The sequence below is a fragment of the Macrobrachium nipponense genome, chromosome 12 (assembly GCF_015104395.2).
Source record: "Macrobrachium nipponense isolate FS-2020 chromosome 12, ASM1510439v2, whole genome shotgun sequence".
Taxonomy (NCBI): domain Eukaryota; kingdom Metazoa; phylum Arthropoda; class Malacostraca; order Decapoda; family Palaemonidae; genus Macrobrachium; species Macrobrachium nipponense.
In genome coordinates, this window is record NC_087205.1 from 43,367,014 (window position 1) to 43,390,338 (window position 23,325).

The 23,325-nt window shown below is 45.2% G+C and overlaps 1 protein-coding gene across 1 annotated transcript in view; it reads right to left on the minus strand.

Moving 5' to 3' along the window:
- The window catches only part of LOC135224506 (dynamin-1-like protein), a gene marked incomplete in the record, with an annotated part of 557,230 nt that extends 534,681 nt beyond the window's left edge, over nt 1-22,549 (minus strand). The window contains 1 exon segment of the mRNA XM_064263535.1: nt 22,313-22,549. Within this exon segment, the coding sequence (XP_064119605.1) occupies nt 22,313-22,408 (96 nt within the window).
- Nucleotides 22,550-23,325: the final 776 nt, after the last annotated feature.

Consider the following 23,325-nt stretch of genomic DNA (forward strand, 5'->3'; position numbering starts at 1 on the left):
GGAGAGAGTTGAGCATACAAGAGCGAGGCCCTTTGTGCATGAGACACTGCCTTCGTGAGAAACGAACAGTAGACCGACCGTTTCTTAAGCACTCCAGCTCCAAACAGTGAGGAGACTTCACTCGATCCGTCTCTCACTGCTTTATCCATGCAAGTGAGTACACAGTTAAGATCTTCAGGAGACAGAGCATCTGGGGTCTTGGTCTTATTAGCAGCACAAAACCTAAGACCAATCAAGGAAGTTGAAAACTTCCAGGACTCGGAACATTCCCTTCAGTAAGTGGTCAAGTTCGTTCATTCCCCACGTAGTCTTGGCGGACAAGAGGGCGGAACGACGAGCAGCATCCACTAATGAAGAGAAGTCCGAGTCCGCAGACGAAGGAGAGCGAGGCCTAAAGGTTCTCCCGATTCGTACCAGAATCCCAATCTGCCGGTCAGTTTAGACGGAGGGAAAGAAAAAACCGTCTTCCCTTTCTCTCCTTCCGAAAGGAGCCATTCCCCCAAAACCTCTCAGCGCCTTCTTCATGGAAAACAGTAGGTTTCATCCTTACACAAGACGAAACCTTCGACGTTCTTCGAAGTGGAGAATAACGAAAGAGAGGAAGGGGGAGCCACAGGAGAAAGGATATCTCCAAACTCTTGCAGGAGTAACTCTGTTAGTTTCTTATAGGAGGAAACTGAGGCGTCTTTTGGTCCTTCTTCTTCTGAGGGGTCCTGTTCCTCCTGAGCCGAAGAGCCCTCCTGATCCTTAGAGGCGCGACTATTCTTAAAGGAGTCTCTAGAGGCAGTTAGACGTATACGTCTTGGAGACAATGCTTCAGGCAAGTGTCTACTTGCAACATCCTTCTTGTCTGGAGGAGTGCGTTTCCCAGATCCTTGAAGCCTAATAGGAGTCCAGGCGGCAGTCAGGTGCAGAGCGTCTGTTTGAAGAAGAAATTCTATCAGGCTCTTGGCGCCTATCCAAAGGAGAGCGGCTACCAGGCGAACGGCGCCTGCCATACGAAAAGCGCCTACCAGGCTCTTGGCGCCTGAACCGAGGCGAGAGAATCTCTGGCGACGAGCGCCTACTAGGTGAGCGCCTACCAGGGGAGAAGCGCCTGCTAGGCTCTCGGCGCCTGACTCGAGGCGAGTAAAAGTCAGGAGAAGAGCGCCTGCCAGGCGAAACGCGCCTAACAAGCTCTTGACGCCTGTCCAGCGAAAGGCGCCTGTCCGATTTAGGGCGCTTGTCAGCCGGAGAGTGGAGGCGAGACGAGGAGCGGCTACGAGGTGAGTAGTGCCTACTAGGCTCTTGGCGCCTGTCAAGGGGAGCGATCCTGTCTCGAGAAGAGCGTCTGTAGGGTGAGGATCTCCTACGCGCAGTTTGCTCCTTGTCTGAAGGAGAAACTTGTCTGTCAGGCGAATGTCGCTTAGACGCAGATGTGATCTTGTCCGAAGCAGAAAGCCTCCTGCGAGAATCCGAACGCACAGGTGAGCGCGCCTCTTCCGTCGAAAAGCGAGAGTCAGGAGAGGGGAGCCTGGACTTCTTTACAGGAAGCGAGACGTCCTTCTGCGACGAGAAGACACGCAAAGAGAGCCAGCCAGAGCCGAAATCTGCGCCTGAAGGTTAGCCAACACCCTTGCAGGAGAATTCACAAACTCGTGAACAGGAGAAGAGGCTCGATCTCCGCTCGGTGAACGATACTCCTGAGATCTCTTACGCTTCTTCGCTTCCACCTCAGGCTCTTCCGAAAAAACTTCAGGGCTGGAAGGGCGGGCGCAGGGAGCGTTCCAGGCTCTCTTCGAAGGGCGCGAGGCTTCCGAAGAGCTCCATCCTCTTTTAGGAGAAGGCGAAGGCGACGACGAGAAGCACTGGCGCAAAATTTCTCTCTTGGAGCGATCCAAGGTAGCCTGGGAACGATCAACAGGAACTACCGAGGGGACGCCTGACCGTTGGGGATGCTCCCTAACCTTCCTGCGGCTTTCGACTTTCTCCTCCACTGGGACTGGAGTCTGGAAGAGGTCTAGGCCTGGAAGCATTAGGGAGCCGATCAGACGCACCCTCCACTGCACTTGTTCACTGCACAAATCACTATCGGAATCACTCTTACCTTCTAGTTGCTTGATTTTCCTCTCCATACTGCGAATGGTGGCTTTCATTGAGGCCACTTCCGAAGGCGCATCTTCGGCTTCGGTGCAGGGAGCAGGAGCTGAAACTGACAAAGGAGCTACTTCTAAATAGGATTATCTACATCCAACTCGCTAATACGAGATCTACTACTGCTCCTGGAAGAAGCTTTCCTAACTTTATCCTTTTCAAGCTTCCTCAAGTAGGAAGACAAAGACTTCCATTCATCCTCATTCAGCTTTTCGCATTCATTACAAGGGTTATTAAAGGTGCATTCATTCCCTCTACACTTCAAACATACCGTGTGAGGGTCTACCGCAGCTTTCGGTAGCCTCACCTTACACTCAGTCATACAACAAACTCTAAACATAGCAGTTTTCTTAGTATCAACATCAGACATCATGAATCCAGAAAAATCCAAAGAAAAGTCCAATAACTGTCCCACAAATCGCGAATGCCAGGCAAAAAGATCGGGTACTTCACCAAAAGTCCGTAGAAACAATCCAGGGCGAAAACGAGAAAAGAATCCAACTGTCAAGAGGTACCGACAACAGGTGTGGTCGACACCGACGACAGAAAAAATCTGGCAAGAAAGGTATGATGGTTCTTACACCCGCCTCCCAGCGGCGGGTAAGGTAGATCACCTGACCTACCTGTCGCGTTAGCCGCGAGTTTTGAATTCTGTCGTGACGTCAGAGACGTAAGCTAAGTATATGTCTGACAGGAAAGTTTCATGTACAAAAATTGTAGGCTTCATTTTCAGAAAGGCCGAAGATTTTGCCGTAGCCGAGCTCGAAAAGAGAGAACGAGGAGGAAGGAGGAGCCGCCGGACTAAGAGAGTCTCCAAACTCTTGTAGTAACAATGAGGCTAAGACCTTATAATTCGATAGTCCCCTCATTTGCAGGAGGTTCGTCATCAGACAAATCGTCCAAACCTCGATCAGACGAAGGAGAAAGCTCTCGTTTGGAGGGAGAGTCCTTCCAAGACCACCTACGATCTGAAGGAGAGGAGCTTCTATTTGGGAAGAGTCATAAATTCCAGGAATGAGTCTCCGACTCCTGACTCTTTGCCTCCTGGCTCCTGCCTCCTGCCTCCTGACTCCTGCCTCCTGACTCCTGACTCCGGCTCCTGGCTCCTGGCTGGGCTCCTGGCTCCTGCCTCCTGGCTCCTGGCTCCTCCCGCTCCTCCTCCCGGACTCTTGCCTCCCGGACTCCTTGCCTCCCGACTCCTGCCTCCCGACTCCTGCCTCCCGGACTCTGCCTCCCGACCTCCTGGCCTCCTTGGCCTCCTTGCTCCTGCCTCTTGCCTCCTGGCTATGCCACTGCCTGGATCACTCACTCCTGGCTCCTTGCTCCTGCCTGGGTGACTCCTCACTCCTGGCTCTTGGCTCCTGCCTCCTGGGTGACTCCTCACTCCTGGCCGGTGCCAGACGCCTGATCGGTTCATCCACATTCGTACAGGAAGCCTCACCTCGAGTAGGAGCATCGATCCTGGCGGCAGATACCTCCATACGTCTGGAGATCTTTTGATAGGAAGGGAAGAGTCTTTCCTTCTAGGAGGCTCCTTTGAAAGGACTCCTACAAAAGACGAAATCTGCTCTTGCATAGCCATCATGAACCTCTTCGTAACCTCCTCTTTATCCTCTTCGGGAGGAGGGGAGGAGTCCATAGCCTCCACCTCCTGACTCCTTCTAACTCTGGTTGACAGAATGGCTCTTCTTGCCTTCTTAACTCCCGAAGGAGACTCCTCAGGGAAGTTTTCCGGGCTCGAGTCAATCGTCGGAGCCTTCCAACTCCTCTTGAGTGGTCGAGAGCGATCTGAATCCCTCCAATCACGTCTCGGAGATGAAGATCCCGACGAAGAAAAACACTCACGCAGGACGCTTTTGCAATAGCGATCCTTGGCAGTCTGGGGTGTCACAGAAACCTCCGAAGGGACACCTGATCGGTGGGGATTCTCCACAACCTCCTTTCGGTTTTCGACATTCCTTCTCCTCTGGGCATGTGAGCTTGGAAGAGGTCTAGACCTAGGAGCGTTGCGGAGCCGACCAGATGCCCCCTCCACTATACTGGGGACACTCATATCACTGTCCACTGAAAATCACTAGCCTTACCTTGCAGGGCAGCCATTTTGTTTCCATCAACTTGAAGGCTGCTTTTAGATCCGCAAGTTCTTTCGCTGAATCTACAGGTTCTGCAATAGGAGAAGGGGCTGCAATGGAAGGAGAAGTAGCAATACTTACCCTTGGGGAAGATCCCAAGCTAGGAATTAGTTCATTAGATCTCAAACTACTTAAACTTCTATAAGAAGCCTTCCTCACTCTTTCTCTCTCTAACTTTTTCAAATAATTAGTTAGATTCTTCCATTCATTCTCACTCAAATTCTCACATTCCTTGCAAGTATTAGTGAAAGAACATTCATACTCCCTGCAACCCTTGCATACAGTGTGAGGGTCTACCGAAGCTTTCGGCAACCTCACCTTACAGCCTACATTCACACGTCTCACAACCATTCCAGTGTCAGACATTTTTAAAGAAAAATCCAAAATCAAGTCCACAAAACAGTCCACAAAAGCGTATGCCAATCCAACAATCCAGATACGTCACCAAAAGTCGGTCAAGAAGATCAATTGCCGGTGAAAAAAGAAAAACCAATCGAGAGGAAACCAACACAATGTTGATGGTCCGGGCGACAGAGAATTCTGATTAGAAAACGGGAATGGTTCCTAGTCCTGCCACCCAGGGCAGGCGGTAGATCACCTGACCTACCGGTAGCGTGTGCCGCGAAATTTGAAATTCTGTCGGAGACGACGGAGTCTATAGCTAAGTATATATCTGGCAGGGAAGTTGAATGTATAAAAATGATATTGTTAGAATACAATAAAGTTTTGTACATACTTACCCGGCAGATATATACTTAGCTTATGTCTCTGACGTCCGACAGAAATTCGAATTTCGCGGCACACGCTGCAGGTAGGTCAGGTGATCTACCCCCCTGCCGCTGGGTGGCAGGAATAGGAACCGTTCCCGTTCTAGAACCAGATTTTCTCTTCCACCTGTCTCCTGAGGGGAGGCTGGGTGGGCAATTCATCGTATATATCGCCGGGTAAGTATGTACAAAACTTTATTGTATTCTAACAATATCATTTTTGTACATGCAACTTCCCCGGCAGATATATACTTAGCTGATTGACACCCTTGGTGGTGGGTAAGAGACAACTATTTACTGAATAGACAGGTAAACAACATACGTTTTAGGTAATAATAAATAAAACCTTGGTTCCTACTTGTTCAGGCGAAGATTCCATGGCTAATGCCTAGGAATCTGCTTCGCCTCAAGAGCCTCAGCAGGGATGTGACCTATGGCTAAGAGTTCTTGTGGGTCTGTCGATGGGTCTTATCCATTTACTCGACAGAGCCTCTTACATGACAATATGCCTATGCCTAGTGGCATAATTAAGGAGCACAACACCGATCCCGATCACCTGATCCTAACACGAGGGTTAGTGCTTAAGTTGAAAAAGAGTTATCCCAAACTCCTTTCAAACACCCAAAGAAAAAACACACGACGTTAACTAAAATTTAACTCACTAGTTAAGGATCAGTATCGGCTCCCTATCCCAGCAATGTATCCGCAGACACGTATCAACCAAGAGAGAAGGATCTCTCGTAGGTTATCTTGACATCCTTCGGATATGGGAAGTCAAACACAGAGTTGCATCTCCCGTATGTGACAGCTAATATGTCCTTATGACATATTGTTAAGGAAAAGAACAAGAATACAGAAAAGCTCGCACTTCATGCGCTTTTAATTTTCAGCTGTTTGAAGGAATCATCAATGCACTTGTCAAGTGCTTAGGAGATCACATTGTCTCAAAGAAGGCCAGGGCATTCTTTGATATAGATCTCTTCTGGGTGAAGCCTGGAGCCTGGCTAGCGCCTCGCGCCTGGCTGGAGCCTTGCGCCTGAATGGCGCCTAGAGCCTGGCTGGAGCCTTGCGCCTGGCTGGCGCCTCGCGCCTGGCTGGCGCCCTCGCGCCTGGCTGGCACCGCCTCGCGCCTGGCTGGCGCCTGATTGGCTCCTCCCTCCTGGCTAGCGCCTCGCGCCTGGCTGGAGCCTTGCGTCTGGCTGGCGCCTGCGCTGGAGCTTGGCAGAAGACTTCATGATTACTGTCTATGAGTCTGCATGCCTCAAGAGTTTCAGCGAGGTAGGGACCTATGACTGACAAACCCCTTCTGGATCATGTCAATGGGGGCTAGCCCGCTTACACGACAGAGCCTTCTCGGATCGTGCCAATGGGGGCTGACCCACTTACATGCAGAGCCTTACCTGTATCATATCAATGGGGACTAGCCCTCTTACATGACAGAGCTTTAGGTTTCTCTTTACTGGAAGGAGCCTTGCGCCTGGATGGATCCTCATCCTGACTGGAGCCTAGCCTTGAAGGAGCCTGGCACCTGGATGGCACCTGGCTGGCTTCTAGAGCCTGGCTGGCTCCTAGAGCCTGGCTGGCGCCTCGCGCCTGGCTGGCGCCTCGCGCCTGCTTGGCTCCTCCACACTTGCTGGAGCTTCGGGCTTGGAAGAGTCTGTAGGCTGTCTGGCGATGTCCACATCGGACACTCTTATATCTGTCCGATTTGTTCGCCGCTGGCGCATTTGCGCCAGGTTGGAGGGCCCGCTCCTTCTCAGTATCCGGCCATGACAGAGTTCCTTGGAACTGTCCGCCTCTGGCGTTTTTCGCCTGTATTGGCATTTGGCGCTTGGCTGGCGCTACATAGTCCGGGAGTCCTGACAACCACATAGTTTATCAGGAGACTGGAGAAGGGTGGAAGAAATTCTTCCCCTTTGAGCTTTTGGTGGCCCCTGGCAAGGGGAGGTGATTTTAGTCAGCTACACCCAGTAGACGACAGGATATCTAACAATACGAGAGAGAAGAGTCTTCCTCCGAGGAGGATCCTTCGTGAACACTTCTTTTGCTAACGAGATCTCTTCATACATGTTGATGAGGTTCCTCGTTGCAGAATCTTCCCTATCCTTGCCCGAAGGAAGGGAAGGAGTCTGGAAGTCGAAGGAGAGACTGAGCTGAAATTGGGCGGAACCCTGATTTCTAGCTCTTATTGTATTCTTCTGAATACCTTCTGGGAAGCATTTTGAGCCCTCATCGCACCCCGAAGACTCTGTAGGCAAACGTTTAAACCATCTCTTCTTCTGTAGTGAAAATGTAAGTACCCTGCCTGGGCAACTAAACTTCTATCTGAAAGCGTTGCGTCAGGAATAGAGGGATTTAGTTCTTTTGCCAGACATACTTTGCTGGCAAGACCCATTGCCGAGTCTCCATTGAATCTGATGCGAGATTCCAATGCACAAAAAATTCACTTGTCTTCTTGGTCGTTTAGGGCTAAGAGAAACAAAGAATTCCTTCATAAACTTCCTCAAAGAAGTTTGATGAGGAGCAGTTCCATTTGTCGGAACACGGAATCTGTGGCCACAAAAAAAAAAAAAAATCCATTCGAAGTACAGTGGGGCCTCGCTTAGTCACGGATCAGCAATCACGGATTCAGTTAATCACGGGTTTTTCCTCAGACCACTTCTCAATCTAGGCTATATCACAGCATCGAGGGCTTGTCCGTTGTAGGCTAAGCCTCGTCCGGTTCCGATAACCAGCAAATGCATGAACAGATTCACATTATGATATTAACTGACAATAAAGGTAATAAAACCATTCTCACCATTATATATTATTGGCATATCTTCATAATATTGTAGCCTATTCATGAAATAATTCCACATCATTGACATCAACTTGTAGTTGAGCGGCCAGCAGAAATGTAAACATTGAGTTACACTTAACAGCACCTTTGCCATTCTTAACCTTTTAGAAATGTTAATAGTAATAGTGTAATGACAGTAGTAATAAAAATTTAGGAAAACATTACTTTTCAATTCGAACTTCATTATTGTTTTGGTATAACTAATCAACTTCTCTGAACACTGCAGTCTACAAACGATAATTGTCATAGATTATTGTGTTGTTGCGATCGGCGACGAAGCGTAAATGTAATAAAACCATTTTCACCTTATATATTGTCATATATTCATAATAAAACGCATATCTTCATAATAAAAAGCCTCTTCAAGGAATAATTCCTTGGGGAATGCATTTTTCAAAAGACAAAATACACTTTACATGTTTACAGCATGCAATGATTACTTTATTTTGATGTGATTACATTAATTTTACAGTATGGTACTCTAAGCAGTACAGTAACTATTTTTTTTTTCATAAATGTATATGCATTCACGAAAAAAATACGTATGGACAACCGTGACGTCACCAAACCTAGTCTCGTTGGAACATACTATTTTTACACAATGTGAGTGGATACACCGTTCTACAAACTACCGATATATTTTTACGTAAGTATCCTCTAAATTCTGTCATAAATCACTTACTTACGTTTTTTTGTGCCGCCCAAATACTATGTATATCCCCGGGAATTAACGAAAATGAAATTTTCATTATTAAAATGAAGTTTTATTGTATACTTACCGAACAATTATAGAGCCTGATTTCCACGAGCGCAGGATACTAAATTCAAATTTAGCGCGTCGGCGTCGCCAACACTGGTGGTGATGAACGTCATCTCCCTCCACTTCGCGGGAGAACCAGGTACAACTGCCCAGGTGAATCCAATTCTTTCTGCCCGTCCGTCCACCTAAGGGGAGGAGGGTGGGTATAATCATAATTGTTCGGTAAGTATACAATAAAACTTCATTTTAATAATGAAATTTCATTTTTATTGTAGTGTCTTACCGAACAATTATAGAGCTGATTACACTTTATGGGAAGGTGGGATTCAGTGGACCACTAGTATTTTTTAAATGGTTACATTTATTGCAATACCAGTAAACACTCAAGGTCTGTTGTACCTTACCTTGTAAGAGAGCTACAGCAGACTGTTACTGCCTCTGTCGGTGCTCTTCTTACTATTGTAGAGGAATTGGAATTTGCCCAAAGTTAGCCTCTACAGGAGTGGAATCCTTCCGTAGTTCAAGCGAGTCAAGGCTGACTGACGGAGGATAGTAACAACAAAGATTGCCCTTGCCCTGGGCTAGACCAGAAATTCAATCATACAAAACATTTGTCACCACACCAGATTTAAAAACATATATACCCAACCATTGTAAAATCTGACCTAACAGACTGGTGAGTATCCCAGGTACTCAGTACCCCCAGCTTCCCTTGAACTCGACAACCTATTCAAGGTGAAAAGTTAGCATAGAGGTGACGACCCCTGTGCCGTTTCTCCCAACACCATGCCAGAAACCGCCACCGGACCTAACGTTTTACAATTCTCGAAAACCGTTTCTATCTCTTTGAGATAATGACTCGCAAAACCGAATTCGATCTCCAGAACGTGCTCTGAAGAATCGAAGCTAAAGATAAATTCTTTCTGAATGCTAAAGAAGTTGCCACTGCTCTAACCTCGTGAGCTTTAACTCTCAGAACGGAAAGATTGTCGTTCTCGGACTGCGAGTGAGCTTCCCTGATAAGCTCTCTAATAAAGAACGATATAGCATTCTTAGAAAAGAGGACGAGAGGGATTTTGCAACCGAGGTCCAGAGCTTAGAAGATTGTCCTCTGATACCCTTAGTGGCAAACAGATACTGCTTAATAGCCCTGACTGGACATAAGAAGCCTTTCTTCCTCCTCATGTCCAAACCAAATCAGATAAGTTCCTTACCACAAAACTCCTCGGCCAAGGATTAGAAGGATTCTCATTTTTGGCTAGAAAGGTCAAAGATACCGAAAATACAAGCATTGCCTTGAGAGAAACCGACTCTTTTGTCTATAGCGTGCAATTCGCTGACACGCTTAGCAGAAGCTAGTGCAATAAGAAAGAGTGCCTTCTTAGTCAAGTTCCTGAGTGAAGCCGACTTCAAAGGCTCAACAAAACGGTGGCCCCATGAGGAACTTAAGCACCACATCTAAGTTCCAAGCCACTGTATCTTGCGGGAGCTTAGTGGTTTCGAAAGACCTAATGAGGTCCGACAGATCTGAATTGGAGGAAATATCCAAACCTCGATGTCGAAAAACCGAAGAGAGCATGGCTCTATATCCTCTGATCGTCGAAGGAGCCAGTTTCTTAGAGTTCCTAAGAAATAGAAGAAAATCTGCTATTTCTGTTAAAGAGGTCGCAGAAGTAGAGACTTTAGCACTTCTACACCACTCTCTGAAGATTCTCCACTTCCCTTGATAGAGTTTGTTAGAAGACTCTCTCCTACAACGAGCGATAGCTTCTGCAGCTCTTCTTGAAAATCCTTTCGCTCTGACAAGATTCCGGACAGTCTGAACCTGTCAGAGCTAGAGCGGACAAGTTTTGGTGGAACCTCTTGAAGTGAGGTTGTTTGAGAAGCCACTTCTCTGGAGGAAGAAGTCTGGGGAAGTCTACTAACCCAACTGGAGAAGGTCCGGGAACCACTCTTTCTCCTGCCAAAAGGGAGCGATTAACGTTAGCGTTTACATTGCTGTGCGACATGAACTTGTTCAGCAACCTCTCTTATTAGACCGAACGGAGGGAATGCATAAGCTTCCAGACCCGACCAATCCAACAGCATTGCGTCCACCGACCAAGCTAGAGGATCTGGGACTGGAGAACAAAAGAGAGGAAGACGGTTGTTCCTCGATGTCCGCGAACAGGTCTATTGACGGTCGTCCCCAAAGGCGCCAGTTTCTGACAAATCTTGTTGTCCAAAGTCCACTCCAGAGGTAACACTTGCTGTTGACGACTTAACTCGTCCGCCAGGACGTTCATCTTTCCCGGAACAAATCTCGGGACTAGCTGAACCTTCGCTTCGTTTGACCACAGGAGGAGATCCTTGGCTACTTCGTACAGAGAGAAAGACTGAGTCCCCCCCTGTTTCCGCACGCCCTTACGAGAGAGCCGTGGAGTTGTCGGAATGCACTGCCACTACTCGCCTTCTACTAAGCTCCGAAACTGTCTGAGCCCTAAGAAAATTGCTAACAGTTTCCTTTACATTTATGTGGAACTTCTTCTCCTTCTCCGACCAAGCTCCTGAAGTCCGTTGATTTCCCAGTAGGGCTCCCCAACCTGTGTCCGATGCGTCGGAAAAGAACTGTAGGTTCGGGAGGATGGGTCGTAAATCTAACCCTTCTTCCAACCTTGCTCGAGAGAGCCACCACCTTAGGTCCTCTTTTATTTGATCTGTGACAGGAAAGGTAATCGAGTCTGGTTGTGTCTTCCTGCACCAAGAGGCTCTCAGGAAAAACTGCAGAGGTCTCATGTGCAGTCTTCCCAACGTCACAAATTTCTCCACTGACGTCAATTTGCCCAGGAGCCTCATCCACTGATTGGCAGAACTTACCTTTTGTCCAAGAACTCCTGAACTGTCTCCAGACAGCCTTGAACCCTCTTCGGGGACAGAAAAGCCCGAAAAACTTGAGCATTCAGAATCATCCCCAAATAAAGGATGCTCTGAGATGGAACCAACTGGGACTTCTGTTTGTTGACCAGAATTCCTAACTTTCTGGCAAGATCCAGAGTTGTTCCAAGGTCCTTCATGCACCGACTCTCTGATTCGACGACCGGAGAAGCCAATCGTCCAGATAGAGGGAGATTCTTACTCCTAATATGTGTAGCCAGCTTCCTATCGGGGATAGAACCCTGGTGAAAACTTGAGGAGTCGGTCGCTAGTCCGAAGCAAAGCGCCCGAAATTGAAACACCTTGCCTTCGAACATGAACCTCAGGTACTTCCGAGATTCGCGATGTATCGGAATGTGAAAATAAGCGTCTTGCATGTCCAGAGAGACCATCCAATCCCCCTGTCTGATGGACTCCAGAACTGACCGAGTGGTCTCCATATGAAATTTTGTTTTCTGGACATGCAAGTTCAGGTCGCTCACATCCAAAACCGGCCTCCAGCCCCCTGATGACTTGGGAACTACAAAAAGGCGATTGTAAAAGCCTGGAGGAAAATCCCCTTCTATCTGTTCTATCGCTTCTTTTGAGAACAAGCGCTTCCATTCTGCGCTAGCGCCAGAAATTTGTCTGAGCCCGGAGAGTATGCCTGGAATGGAATTGGCACAGGTGAGAGCGAGGGAGGTGAACGAGAGGAATTAAACGATAGCCGAACTTGAGTACTTGCACTACCCAGGCTTCTGCTCCTCTGTTTTCCCATTCCTCCCAAAACAGAGCCAGCCTGGCTCCCACTGGTGCATGAAGAACCGAGCTTTCATTTGGAAGGTTTGTTAACCTTGGCCGAGGCCTTAGACTGAGGTCGCAAATTCGATTTTCGCCGAAAGAAGCGCTTGGGTTTTCTCCCTCGAAAAGGCGCTTGGGCCAGAGGAGAAAACCGAAGGAACAGTCTCCACAGGAGCTTTAGGTCTCTTAGTAGACTGTGCCAGTAAATCCGAAGTAGATTTCTTATCTAGCGCAGACGAAATTGACAACACTACATCGTCTGGAAAGAGGTTATCTTTCACAAAAGGAGCAAACAAGAGAGCAGACTTCTGTTGGGACGTAACCCTTTTAGAAGCAAAGGAGCACCAAAGTTGCCTTTTCTTAAGGGTACCAAAGGCGATGAGCGAAGCTAACTCATCACACTCCATCCCTAATGGATTTGTTTTCCGCACAGGACAGAACACCAATCCAATACCTCCCGCTAACTCCTGGGGGGAAAGAGAAGGACAGTCTTCGATCTTGGTGGCCGCTAAAGCGCCAATAGTCCAATCAAGGAAGCTAAAGACTTCCAAAAGTTTAAATTGATTCTTTACAACGTGGTCCAACTCAGGCGCTGTAAAGAAAACTTTCGCTGCGGCGGAAAGCAGATCTTCTAGAGGAGTCGATTAAACTGGAGAAGTCTCCCTGGGAGGAGGCAGAAACTCCCAGAGAAGGAGCTTCCCCAGTTACATAAAACCTATACCTCTTACGAAGCAACTTAGAGGGAGGGTAAGCAAAAAGAGCCTTCCCTAAGTCTCTTTTCATAGACATCCATTTCTCCGTCTCTTTCAACGAATGTCTAACCGCTTTAGATAGAACAAGTTTTGGGAGGAGAGGGTCTGAAGTTTTCCTCCTCATCAAAAAAGTCGAAGTTGGGAGCGCGGAGCCGCTTTCTCAAAATAATCTGGATAAGATACCAGAAGAAATCTAAGGAGACGTGAATAACACGAGAGGTGATGTGAATCCTCCTCCTCTACTTCTTCTTCATTCTCCGATACCGCCGAAGAAGTAGACGGAACTACAACCGGATCTGGAGTTTCGAACCACCCTTGGACTCATTCATCCAGTTGGTTAACATCTCTAACTGCTTGCGCAAAGGCGCCAGAGACGAATCAAAAACAGTTAACGAAGGCTGGAAGAGCCTAAATTGTTCAGGGCAGGAGGCGGAAAAAAACTACTTGCGCCTCGCTCGGAGCCGCCGAAATTCGAGGCGAAACAGGCGCATCAGGCGTAACAGACGAAAAAGCGCCTAAAGAAACACCCTTAGAACTGCTAGCTACAGCGCTAAAACCACAATCTCTACTAGTAGATGGAGCCGAAAAAGGCACAGATTGAGGCGACGAACGAGCCGCTAACGGCCGCGGCGCAACCCTACTCTCAGGCTCCTTATACCGCTTGACTGGAGGAGGCGAAGAATCGGCGCCTGAACGCCTCTTTAAGGGACGCGAAACGGGCGAATCTCGCCAAGAGCGCCGCGCGACCGGAGACGAATCGCTTGAATCATTCGAAAGGCGTCTGACCGCAACACCTTTCCAACGCTTAACCGAGCCCTGTTGAGGCGCACAGGCTCAACAAGAGAGGCGCCCTTCCTGTGTGGCAAATCCCGATCGACTCCCCCTTGGACTTCCGTATGTCTTCTCCCAGTGCGGGGGAGCTGGACAGTGACCTTTGTCTAGGAGACGTGTCAGGACAGACAGACGCACCCTCAACTACACTCTTACCTGAGGCTGCTTTCTCCAAAAAACGTCTTAACTGAATTACCAAGTTGCAAAAACCGTATTCGCTAGTACCGAAAATTTCTGATCTAACCTCGATTCCAGACTGGCAATGGTGTCGAAGAAACTACACGGGAAGCCGGAGAAGTGGGATTAGTAGGAGGAATAGGAGGTGTAGTTAAAGGAGACATAACAATTTGAGGAGAAACAGAAGGAACAGATGCATCGCAAGACGAAGCAGAGCTAAGTCTACTTTCCCTAAGCGCCTGCTTTTCTAATTCTGTCTTTAGCTAATTTCTCCGAGTATGAACTAAAAAACTTCCATTGAGAATCAGTCCAATCACTACACTCGTTACATGTTTTCGATCTGCTGAACAAACCTGTCCCCTACACTTAACACATTTAGTGTGAGAATCATATTCTAACTTGGATAATCTAGTTTTACATCCTGAGATGCAAAACCTAACTCCCGACGGACTAGAATCCGACATGGCAACGCCTAAATAAAAAGCAAAATAACAACAACGCCAAAAAAAGAGTACTTCACCAATTCCGAAGATCAATTCCACCAGAAAAAAAAGCGAAGCAAAGTCATCCAACCGCACCGACCACCGATGTTCACGGACGCCGGCAGGAAAAGAATTGGATTCACCTGGGCAGTTGTACCTGGTTCTCCCGCGAGTGGAGGGGAGATGACGTCATCACCACCAGTGTTGGCGACGCCGACGCGCTAAATTTGAATTTAGTATCCTGCCGCTCGTGGAAATCACGGCTCTATAATTGTTCGGTAGACAACTACAATAAAATCTCGAATTTTATCACAGACCAAGATTCACTAATTACTATGTTTTCTTCTTTTCATGACTAAATGCATTTTTAGGATACACTCATTTAAAATTTTCAAATACTATGAATGTAGATAGCAAAATCTCTCTCTTCTCTCTCTCTCTCTCTCTCTCTCTCTCTCCTCTCTCTCTCTCATCACTTATTACTGATCTATTATTCTGTGATTTACGAAACTGCTTCAATACAACTTTTATAGTTGACTCAATGAATTTCACATTATAACAGTATACAAAAGAATATCTTATCACTGTCCATGTTTCATTTTCTTATCACCATAAAAATATTTAAAATACAAATTTCATTTTGTTATTCTCCAGCTAAGCTAGTAACAGTATTCTCGTCCCAAGCTGCTCTCTCAAGCTACTCAACAGTTACTCTCATCCCAAGTTGCGCTCTCTCCTCTCCTCTCTCTCTCTCTCTCTCTCTCTCTCTCTCTCCTCTCATCGTCTCTCTCTCTCTCGCTCTCTCTCTACTCAATGAAATATGAATTACTGTATCATAATATCATAAACTATTATGTACAAAGTTAAAAATAATAATTCCATTAATAAATTAGTTTCTTTTAGCAACTAAATTGTTTTCCAAAATAATTCCTTCGGTAATAAACGTGCATCAGCTGATTCTAAACGTAACAAAAGAACAAAAGAAAAAATAGATTTTTATTGCTGTATTTTGCTGTTTATACATTAATATTATAGTTGGGTGCTGTAATCATTACAGTAAATTGTTTTTTTTTATCATAAATATGTTCACTCACGAAAATAATATACTATGTACTTTTAGTTTGGTGCAGAGCCAAATCATGAAAATAGAAAGGAAGGAATTGTTAGGTAATTATACTTTTGTTTGCTGATCTGATGAAGGGGAAATTGAAGATAGGAAAGAATAACTTTGAAACTGTCTTGAATTTAGTTTAAGGTGATAGTTGAAGACATATTTGGTGCTTGAACTAAAGTAGGCAGTTATAAACATTGAAATAGTGGTCTTGGGTGGGGTTAATTATTAAAGTAGGCAGTTTAAAGCATTTTTTTAGGGGGGGGGGGGTACCAGGATAACACTGGGTATTTACTTATCACGGGGGGTTCTGGGCCCTATCCCCGTGATTAACGAGGCCCTACTGTATATGATATCCTACTCTTGTCGTATTGCGGTCTCGTATAGATCCCGAAGATCTTAATCCTCTGTTATCTCTAATTCCCCTTGTAGAGACAGAGTATAGCCTTTTACTGCGTTCTTTGATAGCAGATATATACATAGGTGATTCTTCCCTCTGAAAGTGAAGAAAAAACCTCGCTATTTGGTTCACAGAGGTATCGGAAGAGGACAGTTTCCTCATTCCATCTAGCACGATCTGCAGCAATTCTATGTCTTAGCCATGACTATTGTCATTTACCTTGAAAAATCCTCTCATTCATGTCCACTTCTGGTCAGTCTGCACGTGGAAAGACTCAGAGTGGAGAGGTTTTTCAGGTCTATTTATAATAGATTCTGATAGAATATCCAGATACTCTTGGAAAAGCCTTACGAAACATGCTGTGAGAAGAACGTGACTTCTGTGAATCCAACCTCTCTAAGGCCAAAATGAGGCATTCATCCTCTCTTCCTTTGACGCCCATTTATCTTAATATCTGTTAAGAATTTATAACTAGGGGAAAAAAGACTAAAGTTTATTCCCCTTCTTTAAATTAAAGATGTCGTATATTGCTACCTCTCTTGGTTCGAGGAAAGGAAGCAGTCTATAGGAAGCCTGTTCGTCTTCTACCTTGCGAAGAGATCTATGAAGACTTTCCGCAGGTTCTCAAAACTCTTTTCAATAAATGTTAGACATACGTTAACAGTTATCTTCGATCGAGAAGGTTCTCACGGACATGCAAAATCTTGCATGGAACCTTTAAGGATCGTTACGTTCCGTGTCTGTTCCCAAGTAGGTTCTCTTTTGTTAACGCGAACAGGGGCGAAAAAAGAGATTCTCGATGCTCTTTGCGATATGAGAGAGTCGTGGAATTGGCCTAAGTGATTAAAAAAAAATAATTTCATCATTCCTTGTAAGCGACCCCTTTCCGATTAAATGGGTAACGAAATCAGGAACGAATCTTGCCGTTACCGAGCCTCCGAGAGGCTACTGGTTTGTTTGTTTGTTTGTTTGTATGGTGTTTTTACGTGACTTCCGAACCACGTCGAGAGTGAACTTCTATCACCAGAAATCCACATCTCTCACTCCTCAATGGAATGGCAGAGAATCGAACCCGCGACCACCGAGGTGAGAAGCAAACACCAAACCAACCACTACTGGACTCTTAGGTTAATAACTCGCTAAAACGAGAAAATATCTTGGATGGTACTTCTGGCGCAATTTGCGCCAGGCTGGCGCTTCCTTCTAGTTCTTTTAAGGTTATGTGCCAGAACATCTGTGCCCTTATGGTACCCGACATCCTTCACGTGTTAATTCCGTTCTTAGTAGGAAAAAACTTTTATATACGTAGTATAGTCCATTCAGGGAAACAACTTCTGCCACTAAGAGAATGTTTCCCATCCGACTCACCCATCTTCTCTTGAGCAATATCCGATTCTAAAAAGGTTGTGTGCGTTTCTCGAAAGGATGAGAGAATTATATTATTTCGTGCTCTGCCGTATTAGACTCCTTTATAAAACTGTCACATTGTGGTAAACAGCATTAATCTAGGAAACCTTTGTAAGGATACTAGGAATTCTGTAGTTAACCTCGGTATGCGCATAAGACTTGACCATACCGTAGTCTTAAAGTGAATTCTCTTCTACTACATTCATCTTCTCACTAAGCATGTACTCTAATAAGCCATGCTTTCGTAAGCATGAGAGCATCATATAATATAGAGTTCCGCTGCGTTAGAATCCTTTAATAATGTTACCTACGGTAAACAGCATTGAAAGGTTGTAATATCTTTCTTATTGAAAGCTTCTTAGCAAAAGGCAGACAATATTTTATTTATGTTTGCTTAACTATCCCCTCAATCCGAGGCTAAAACCGCGATTGTAGGGGAGAGACACGGTTAGTTATTCCATCCCGCAGGAGAGAGACATGTAACCAACCAATCAAGACCGACACCTACATGTTACTGCGTTGGTCTCTAAGGCGCGATAGCAGTCTCCGTTAGCCGTCTGGCCTTACTCTTCCAGAGTTGCCAGCTACTCCATTAAATAAAGGAATCTTATAAAATTATCGAACTTCAGGAAGTTCTTATTAATGCATATTTAAGCGAAACAAGACTTCGATAAATCTAGAAGCTAAGTAGGTGTTGTCTTAACAATCCCTTTAAGCGTAGTCCTTCTAGGAAATTCCTGGAGTATACTGATAATTGAGTTGCTCTACAAGAAGTAACTACGTATGTGTGATTTGCCGTATCGTATTCTCATACAGCAGATACTCAACTACCTTCTTTCCCTGCCGAGGCAGATAAAGGAAAAATTTTTACTGTCTTCGTTCTTTTCGTTAATAGAATGATAGAAAGAGTATATATATCTCCTTAAGGAAGGAAGTTAATCCAGGAACTCTTTAAATCTTCGTGATTTCCTCATAAATCGCGGGAGACAGAATTCCTGTTCGTCTGTAGGGTTTACGGAAGGAAGTAGATATTTCCTATCCGCCATCATACCCAAACGTCGATGAGATTCTTATAAGAAAAACTCCCAAAGCGCTTGCCTCTTCATAACGAGGGAAGAGCATGAATGAAGGATTGTGTCCGCATTACTCAAAGAGGAGCCTCGCGACTGACCTCTCTCTTCTTAAGAAGATTTGGAATATTCTGGCGCCTGGCTCCTTGCGCCTAGCGCCTGGATAGTTCCGCGCGCCTGGAATGTTTTTCCGCACGCTAGAAAGGAGACTCGCTCCTGGAACGTCGCTTGTGTGGAAGGTCCCGTGCGCCCAGATAGTTCCGAGCGCCTACTAGACCCCTTTTAAAAAGAGCCTCTTGCCCGGAAACGTTCAATGGAAGGATCGTTCTGATTGCCACTGTACTATAAGGCTCCTTGCTCTAGCCGTCTGTTTTTCTGTTGCAATTTGCGCCAGGCTGGCGCTTCGTCTCTTTGAAGGCGCCTTGCGCCAAGAAAAAATTTTCTAGAACGCGGCTCGCGCTCAGTTGCTAGAACGCGGCTCGCGTTTGGTTGTAGGAACGCGGCTCGCGCTAGTCTGTTTTCTGGAACGCGGCTCGCTGCTGGCTGTTGGAACGTGGCTCACGCTAGCTTGCTGGAACGCGGCTTCCTAAGTTCCTGGCTGGCTCTTGCTCAGTGTTCTCTTAGTTTTCAGAGAACGCGCTAGATCATCAAAACATACATTCTTCGTCTTTTCGGATGTAAGATGAAGAGACGCACTTTTTTAAGGATGCCTTTTCAATGGCTATCCTTGGCAGTCTGGGACTCTACAGAACCTGCCGAGGGGACGCCTGACCGGTGGGGATTCTCTGAAACCCCCTTACGGCTTTCGACATTCCTTCTCCCCTGGGCTTGGGAGCTTGAAAGAGGTCTAGGCCTGGGAGCGAGACAGAGCCGATCAGACGCACCCTCCACTGCAATGGGGAACACTAGTAATCACTTCTTACCTTTCAATAGCTCGCATTTTGAGCCCACAATCCTTGTCTTCAAATTGCAATTATGAATTTGAAGTTTCTGCGAAGTAAGAAGGTGATGAGGATGCAACACTACTAGTACTGTTAATACTCTAATTGCTCGTTAGTACGAGTTTCTAAAAAACTTTTAAAAGAAACGTATCTAGTTACATGCTTTACTGACTCCCTAAAGTAGGAAGTCAGTATATTTCCTCAATCAATTCTAACACTTATTACACATATTAATGAATAAATATTAATATTTCCCTTTCTTGCAAACTATGTGAGTGTCTACCGAAAATTTCGGTAGTTACACGTCATATATTCTTCGAAATTTTCGAAGCCAAATTCATTAAAAAGTTAATAAAAGCGTATGCCGAACCAAAGACCCAGTACTTCCCTGCAAAAGACAGCCCAGAAGATCGATGGCGATGAAAAACGAAAATCAAGTCAGGAGGTAGCAACAACATATGTTGACACTACCGCGACGGAGAAAATCTGCTTCTAGAACGGGAACGGTTCCTATTCCTGCCCACCCAGCGGCAGGGGGTAGATCACCTGACCTACCTGCAGCGTGTGCCGCGAAATTCGAATTTCTGTCGGACGTCAGAGACATAAGCTAAGTATATATCTGCCGGGGAAGTTGCATGTACAAAAAGTCCCTTTAGAAAGTGGTTCAACTCCGAAATGCTCCACGTAGATCTGACCGATCCTAAAGAGTGACGTCTGGAGGCATCCACTAAATTGTATTCTTGTTTCACCAATTAAATATCTAGTGAATAAGACCCGTCCAGCGTGATAAGGGTTGGTAGTCAGTGATTTTTTACCCTATATACTACAAATAGATATGCTAATTTCACTTAGTATTCCCCGGTTTTGTGTAAGTTTTATACCCAGTTTGGAGGGTAACCACATACCAATTGACAACACTGATAACCAATTGAAGATCGCAAAATGCCACAAAGAATGACGTAGTCCCCTTAGAGGTTAGAGGTCGGGTTTACGATTGTTGCGATGAAAGTGACCCAGTGTCTATGGGTACAAGTGGTGTGTGGATTTAGCACAGGAAATAGGAAGTTTGTTGACACAAGCAACTCTGTAAACATCGAGATGGCGTCAATCTTCTAAACTTTTTGATTAGTAAATACAAATTTCAAAAGCGTTTTGGGGTAGTGTGCACTGCTTTGGCCACACTTTTCATTACCCTCTGCTTAAATCTTAAAATATGGCCTTAATTTCTAACTTTGGAGAAAATACTTACTTCGAAAGGAGAGTAGAGGTCTTGAGCTCCTGTTATAACCACCAACAACTCATGACTGATGACCATTTCCGGTGTCAGGACGTGTTAAAGTACTTTTTCGGAGGGTGGCCAAAACCGCGGTAGTCGGTGAGTTGGTCGGTATTCTATAGAATAGCAAGTTATCAAATTTAAGTACTTTCACTAAAAATAGGGAAGTCCAAGGTTTCGTTTGATATATAAATCAAAGCGGCGCTAGGTCTAGAAGTGACTTGGATACCCAATCAGGTGACAGTTTTACTAGGAAACTAACACTTTCGACACTTTCACATAATTTCCACTGCTACTATAATTTTTCAGTCTTTTGAGAGCTATGGAGACGTGTGAACCTTCAACTTCTGGTGCGGTTTCTCATTTACCATCTATTTTGACATCAATTTCTGTGGATTTTCTCCCAAGTTCTTGTTTCAATTGTTATTCAAATTATAAAGATTTTGTTTTGCATTATTATGGTAACATCGAAAGAATAATAAAATACTACCAAGATCATGGTGTTATTAAAAGTGAAAGCAATTATATAGAGCCCGGCACCACCATCATTTCCGACTGTTGGAAGGCATACGAATGCCTAAATGAGGAGGGATTTCTTCATTTAAGAGTCAACCACTCCTTGAACTTTGTGGACCCGCACACTGGAGCTCATACTTATACTACTGAGAGGCGGTGGCGGGATTTGAAGAATCTGTTGCCTAAATACGAATGTTGAAAGGATCAGTTTGTTGGATACTTTACTTGACTCCTGCCTATTTTAAATTGCATTTTAAAGAATTGGATCATAGGCTCCATGCATTCTTAAATATGGCAGCTCACATTTACCCTCCAACCTAAGTAAGTACACAAAGGTTTTTAGGCTATCTTATATTTAATGTGAGGGGGTGTCGCAGGGGGGGGAGAAGCCCCCCCGCTAGGTAAGGATACGGCTACTAGGTTAGGTTAGGTGTTTTGTTTAGGTTGGCTGGTGGCCTCGTTTATTGCTAATTCGACATGTGCCATTATTCGTATGCTAAAACGGATTCTTTAATTCATTCCCCACCCACAAACCCTGGTTTCGCACTGGGGGTCCCCTAAGATTGGAAAAGTTAACAAATAGGGTAAAAATACTGTTCCTCCTCAAAAAAAGGTCAGCTTTAGATACTAAAGCACTAAGTAATTACATAGGCTAATCAGAAAAAAAATATTAGCTAGGTATCAAAATTACTAGGGGCGGAGCAATTGTAAAGAATTACCGAGTTGGCCAATCCAATCGGTTGTTTACCCTACCTAGTAGTACCTAGTACCTAGTAGCTAGCTAATATAGCCTAGCTAGGTAGTACCTTAGGTCCTAGGTAGGGATACTACCTAGGTACCTAGCTACTTAGGCCTAACGGCCTTTTCTTTGCTTAGTTTTCTTTATTAGATATAAACAAGCCCAGACACATCAAGAATACATCAAAATGGGGAGAATAACTTGATTAAATAGGCTTACACTCAATTAGGCCTGAAATAAAACTACCAAAACATGAGAGGTCGCTCCCTAGACCAAACCTGAGCCCGACGACGACGATCTGTGGCAACTGGATGGCATCCGCCCCAACGGTGTTGAAGACATCCTGCAGCTTGTTGATGACCGGAATAAGCGCCTCCATGAAGCCCAGGCCCGAATTCGACGGAAAGACACGAGAAGGCTGAGTCGACTCTTCGTTTCTCCTTCTTCAGGAGGTCTGCTCTGCTGCGCGGAACGATCAGGTGTAGTCGGCGCGAGCAGCAAGCAACACGGCGCGTTCGATGGCGAACAAAATTTCGGGTAAGTGTCAAAGTGCCCGGTCTATTTACCTACATAGTTAATATCAAATACTTTCTGTTTATTATAGATTATATTTTATTACAGTGTACTTTAAAATTATGTCGGTTATTAAGGAGTAATCTATAATTCAGTTGGGATTTTTCGGGGAGAAATAAATCTCGCGTCTATGATGAAATTATAATACGTCATGTTGACCGCCAAATTTCATCTGTTTATGACTGTATGTTCATTTGAATTACATTTTGTTATGATATACTTTAAAGTGATATTGTTTACCAAAGAATGCTGTATAAAAAGAACTTTCGAGAGTAAACGAATCTCGTGTACACTCGGCTAGGAAAGTTAAGATAGGTTTTTTTTTTTAAATCTTCGGACATATATTGTTCACTAATGCCACACCTGGCAACTCTAGAAAGGGGGCGGAGCTTCAAAATCATAACGTTGGTTGCTTTCTAGATTTCCATTAACTTTACACCATAAAGATTCTGTAGAAGTCCTATAATCATTTATACTTGAACGTAGAAACAGGCGCTATATTATCCGTTAATGTTGGTTTGGTAACGTCAGTTCAGGGTAGAATATCGATCATCCTTTTTCCAAAACCCACTGTGAAACCTTATTTTAAGTAATCTTTGACACTAAACTGACGTAAAATTCTTACGTAATTGAAGACGGATCTTAAACAATGAGAGAAAGTGTTTTGAAATTTAGACAGTACTTGTGGAAAGCGTGAGGAACAATACAGTAAAGAATGAAATA